This window comes from Canis lupus, chromosome 18, assembly GCF_011100685.1.
Source record: "Canis lupus familiaris isolate Mischka breed German Shepherd chromosome 18, alternate assembly UU_Cfam_GSD_1.0, whole genome shotgun sequence".
NCBI lineage: Eukaryota > Metazoa > Chordata > Mammalia > Carnivora > Canidae > Canis > Canis lupus.
Window position 1 is genome coordinate 41,978,547 of NC_049239.1, and position 6,276 is coordinate 41,984,822.

Below are 6,276 nucleotides of genomic sequence, written 5' to 3' on the forward strand. Positions count from 1 at the left end.
CATGGTATTTTGATAGGGATTGCATTGAATGTATAAATTGCCCTGGGTAGCATAGACATTTTCACAATATTAATTCTTCCAATCCATGAGCATGGCATATTTTTCCATCTCTTTGTGTCTTCCTCAATTTCTTTCAGAAGTGTTCTGTAGTTTTTAGGGCATAGATCCTTTACCTCTTTGGTTAGGTTTATTCCTAGGTATCTTATGCTTTTGGGTGCAATTGTAAATGGGATTGATTCCTTAGTTTCTCTTTCTGCAGTCTCATTGTTAGTGTACAGAAATGCCACTGATTTCTGGGCGTTGATTTTGTATCCTGCCACACTGCCGAATTGCTGTATGAGTTCTAGCAATCTTGGGGTACAGTCTTTTGGGTTTTCTATGTACAGTATCATGTCATCTGTGAAGAGGGAGAGCTTGATTTCTTTGCCAATTTGAAAGCCTTTTATTTCTTTTTGTTGTCTGATTGCTGAGGCTAGGACTTCCAATACTATGTTGAATAGCAGTGGTGAGAGTGGACATCCCTGTCGTATTCCTGATCATAGGGGAAAGGCTTCCAGTGCTTCCTCATTGAGAATTATATTTGCTGTGGGCTTTTCGTAGATTGCTTTTAAGATGCTGAGGAATGTTCCCTCTATCCCTACATTCTGAAGAGTTTTGATCAGGAATGGATGATGTCTCATGAGTTTTTTTAAGCACTTGTAATCAGATGGTCTATCGTACAAGATGACAAGAACCAATCAGAAGAACAGAATACTTTTTGGACACAACTTTCAAAGATACACTTCTCCACATTGGAAGAGGAGATCATATTGGTACCCTCCTCAAATATCCCATAATAATTCCTCTCTTTGGTTTTCCTTCTTAATGAAATACAGGTTGTTACTAGCAGGTTGAACAAGGGAGGGAGAATGAAGGGAGGGAGGTGGGAGTCAAGGAGAAGGGAAAGTGAAGTATGTAATAGAAGTACTTTAACTGACAAAACACCTGTCAAAAAATTATCTTTTGTATTTGCATTTATTTTGAGTCTCAATATTACCCAATCCCATGATATTGTTGGATATCATGCAGCCAATCCTATTTCTGTCCTTGGAACATTATACCATGATAGGAGCCAAGTCTTTGGTTACTAAGGAATATCACAGCAGCAGTAACATTAAGTCCTTATATTTGTTTCTGCGATTCCTGAATGTCCCACTGAAATCAAAATCAATTTTTTTAAAAGATTTTATTTATTTATTCATGACAGACAGAGAGGGAGACAGAGGCAGAAACACAGGCAGAAGGAGAAGCAGGCTCCATGCAGGGAGCCCGACGTGGGACTCTATCCGGGGTCTCCAGGATCCGGCCCCTGGGTGAAGGCGGCGCTAAACCGCTGAGCCACCAGAGCTGCCCCTCAAAATCCATTTTTAAAAGCAAAGAATAATCAGAGTGTTTTTCTTTACCACTTTCCCATTTTCATTCCATCCCTGAGTTCTTTTTGCTCCACAACTTTCTCATGGCATTTTTCACCTCTGCATTTCTGAGTGTGTAGATGATGGGGTTCAGCATGGGTGTGACAACCGTGTAGAACACAGCCACCAGTTTGTCCTCAGTGAAGGTGGAGGAAGGTCGCATGTAGAGAAAGATGGCAGGTCCAAAGAACAAGAGGACCACCATGATGTGAGAGGCACAGGTAGAGAGAGCTTTGCGCCTCCCCTCTGCAGAATGGTTCCTCAAGTTGAACAGGATGACAATATAGGAAGACACCAAGATAAGGAAGGAGCACAGAGCAATTAAGCCACTGTTGGTCAACACAATAACCCCCTCCACAAAGGTGTCAGTGCAGGCAAGTTTGAATAATGGCTGAAGATCACAGAAGTAGTGGTCAATCACATTGGGGCCACAGAAGGGCAACTGGATGGTGATAAGAATCTGTATAATGGAGTGAAAAAAGCCGCCAAGCCAGGAGCCAGCCACCAGTATATGACATAGTTGGCGGCTCATAATATTCATATAATGAAGAGGCCTGCAAATAGCCACATAGCGGTCATAGGCCATCACCACAAGCAAAAGGATCTCAGTGACCCCAAAGAAGTGGAAGAAGAATATCTGAGCTACACAGCCTTCCAGGGAAATGGTTTTAATCTTAGTAAGTAAGTCTGTGATGAATTTAGGGACAACAGTAGAGGAGTACGTGATCTCCACCAGGGACAGGTAGCTAAGGAAGAAGTACATGGGGGAATGCAGACTCTTACTGACATTGACTGTCAGGACAATGAGGCCATTGCCCACCACCGTGGCCAGGTACATGAGAAGAAATACCACAAAACACACTCTCTGAACCTCTGGATCCTGGAAAAGGCCAACGAAGATTAACTCAGTCACATTATTTGTAGTGGATTCCATTTGGAGAAGATGGATCTCAGAGAAGAGCCCTGTGACAAAATAAGCGTCATAACACTAATCATTCATGTTTATGTAGCACTTGCCTGTTAATAGAACCTTTCATCCATATTATCTTACTGGTTTATTTTACTTATTTGTTAATTTAACCAATGTTTATCCATTCACTGCCCAATAGCCCATCCTATACAAGACACTATGCAATTTATCTCACAAAAACTCCACAATCCCTATTACACAAGTGAAAAAACTAAGCCTCAGAGAGGTTGTGAATTAGTGAAGCCTCCCAGTAAGAAATGGATCCAGAAAAAGAACATCATTTTTTTCTAACTAGCATGTCATTTCAAGTATACCACACTGAAAATAATACCCAGCATTTTCAGCACTAAGAAGTATCCATATTGCCAACAATTCTCCCATTCTCAACATTTCTTATCATGCCTTTGTGTGAGAAATTCTCCAGTTAACTTCTGCTCTTGAATCCCTTTTTCCCCCATTTACTCATAAGAAATGTTGATCTCATTCATAGTTCCCCTTTTCTAGACAGTGTCTTCAATATTTTCCTTACATGGTATTATCAAAGGTTCTGAATTTCTCAGGCCCTATTGTTTTGTCCAATCCAACATCTTCATGAATTTTTGTAAACATTTTGAGAAAGTTGTGACGCCCGGTACCAAGGTAGACATCTGGAAGTTGTCGAGAATACAGGTCAATATAAAACAGTAGTTCAAATATAATATATGGAGATTCACCAGTTTGCTTGTTTATGTCTCCCAGTTTTCCCACCTTTGGCAAACACTTTCATCGGCAGGAGGTGAGGATTTATTTTAACCAAATTCCTTGATCAAATGCTTCATTAAGCACCTACCATGTGCCCAGGCAATTCAGGACATATGAAAGAAGAAAGAAAAATGACTGTCATCCTCAGGAAGCTTGTTACTTCATGCAATTCAAGAAGCATATTTATGAAATGAGGTAGAGGAAACTCTCGAGATCTTCCCTGCTTTTGAATTTACTTTGAAGTCGTCAATCACAATGTGGTACACCTGAAACTACTGTAACACTGTGTGTTAGCTGTACTTCAGTCAAAAAAAAAAAAGTAAAATTATTTTGAAGTATTTATTATTCCTCTTAGTTTTTCTTCTTCCACTTGTGCTTTCATACTGAAACTGATTAAAATAAATTTCTCTCATAGTAAAAATTGGAAGATATACACAAGGTGAAAATACACTGAGAGAATCCTGGCTAACACTGGAGACAAAACAGAGGGTTATCAGTATGAAAGAAGGACACTGAGGAAGAACAACTGAACAGGAGAGAGAAGTAAGAGAAGGTCCCCTCACTGGTGCAGAAGATGGAAAACAAGGCAGGCATCAGAAACAACATACAGAGGCTGTGAAATAGTCTGGTGGCCCAAGGGAAACTAAAGCATATGGTCACCTGATGTTCACCATTGTCATTGTCATTGTCATCCCAACAGCGACAGATACTGCTGACATTTAGTCAGTACCTACTGTGTGATGGACTCTGGTAAACATTTTACTGTTGTCCCCTCCATTAATTCTTTCTTTGAGGGAGCTAATTGATAGGTGAGTAAACTGTGACTCAGAGAGGCTAAGTAAATTGCCCAAATACACACAGCTTGTGAGTAACTGAGCCAAGGCTGAAACCCAGGACTTTCTAGAAAGGGAGGAAGAACCACCACTCCATAGAGGAGAAAGGGGTTAGCCACCCCAGCACCTTAGAGAAACAACACCAAGACCCATGGTTGATAGAAAACGTGTCCAATTATGCTTTCCCTGTGAACAGCAGGAGTATTCCAGGGAACTCCAAGTTATTGGGAACATTTTGATGCCACCATCTCTGGAACAAGAGAGATAAGAAGCTATGTGAGATACTGAGAGTGTGAGACTTGAAGATGCCCCTTCCTCCTCTGCTCCCATGGCACAGCTTTGACCAGAGGTTAGAGCTACAGCTGGTGACACCGAGCTGGGGAGTCTGTATCTCCCAGCAGGGGTACCCCTCTTTCCAGCTGGGTCTTACAGCAGCACCATCATTTTGCCTGGTCCTCAGGCTTGAATCTTTAGAGTTGCCTCTTCTGCATTTTCCATGTTTACACAATCCCTACATCCTATTGCTTTCCCCACTCTCTCCATTTTCAGGCAGAATATAAGCTCATGTGAGGAGTACCACAGTTCCCCCCCATGCTCCTACTATCTCCAGAAGTCCCAGGTCGTATCCTGTCAATGTGTTCTGCAAGCTGAAGTCAGAATTCTTCCTGAGTCCCTCTGCTCAGATCACTAAGACACCACCAATATCTTTTCGTTGCCTGGAAATCAGCCTTCAATTCTTCCACCTGACTTTTAGAAGCTCTAAAGTATTTCCTCATGCTCCTTCAAGTCAGCTTTACTGACTACTAAAAAACACATACTTTTGTTCTATTTAGAGATCCCCTCACCGTCTCATGAAGGCAAGCTGATAACCACCACAAGAGGATCTCTTACTTTTCACATTACATGGTGGTCTGCTCGCCTGCTTCCCACTCCAAGTCCTACCCGCCCTACAATGTCCACTGTCTAGGAAGTCACACTTCTACTCTAGTTCATTCACCTCAGCTCTCGACTCTGAGATTGATTGCTCTGTTAAATGCAGTAACACATGTAGTACTCAGTTCACAGCAAGCCCTCAATAAATGTAAGCTATTTTTATTATTAACCTTACAGATGGGGACTCGATATATATGTAGACTTTTGATTGATGATAAATTGATTAACCAATAGAATTGATAAGAAAGAACTAGATTATTTAACACTATCTGTCTATATTTTCCTTTCAGTCAATCTTGACTTCATATGACACAGGTGTGACTGTGTTTCATCAAATATATAATATTATGAATAACGTAGATCATTTCTATTTCAGAAACACATTTTACTGCACTGGGTGAAAGCCACACATGTCGAAACTTTGCAATTAAGTTTTCCATTAACTGGGTGGGGAGGATCACTAAAATCATCATGTTCCATAGAAGACATTTGCTATTCTTTGTATTGTCCAGTGTTGCATGGACATGAATTGTCTAATTCTCATTTAAAAGACCAAATCTTTTAAACACTCATGGACATATATCTGAGTTTGTATGTTGAGAAGATTACCATTTAGAACCACATGGTATGTATTTTAAAATACAAACTAAAAATTCATTAAGGAAATGTAAGACAATTGTATCAGGTAGAGTGCATGGTGGGATCATTGGGAGATACACAGGTGCCGAATAGCTGAAGGTCAGGGGTGACTTGCCTTTTAATGGAGGGCATGATTCTAGGTTCATGGACCTCTAAAGGACTAGAGAAAACAAAACAAGAACTGTTGAGCTGCCCTTCTCTCTCCTCAGGGACTGATCTACAGTAGGGGTTATGGGAACAAGCACTGCAGTTAGCAGCCCATTCTTAGTTCTGGCACCCACATGTCACATGTCCTTGTAAACATGTTCTTTTATTTTCTTGGAATAGGGTAACAATTCATATTTGACATGGTTGTGACAAGCATTAGACCTGAGATAAGATATATAAAGCACTCAACAGGATTGCCTGGCAAATAGGAAGCTCTCAATAAGTAGTAGCTATTTATTAGCTTACACTTCCTAGTATTTATTTAAATGTTTCTCTGCTTTCTCATTCCTCCTGGCCCAAAAGAAAGACTGTAACAAATTACCTCCTCTTCCCCCCAGCACTTGTCCAAATAAAACCATCATCCTAGGATCACAGATTATGAGGTAATCCATGGATTACATGTAAGCCTAGGTAGGTAATTTATATTCTAGATGACACTAACTAGCTAGAATCTTATCCTCTAAAATAAAGCCACAATGAGAGAAAACTGACAAGGACAAAA

The 6,276-nt window shown here is 40.6% G+C and overlaps 1 protein-coding gene across 1 annotated transcript; it reads right to left on the bottom strand.

Moving 5' to 3' along the window:
- Positions 1–1,455: 1,455 nt before the first annotated feature.
- OR4B1E (olfactory receptor family 4 subfamily B member 1E) lies at positions 1,456–2,385 on the bottom strand. Its single transcript, NM_001388646.1, is given in 1 exon segment — positions 1,456–2,385. A coding segment is annotated over 1 exon segment (930 nt).
- Between the last annotated feature and the right edge of the window lie 3,891 nt (positions 2,386–6,276).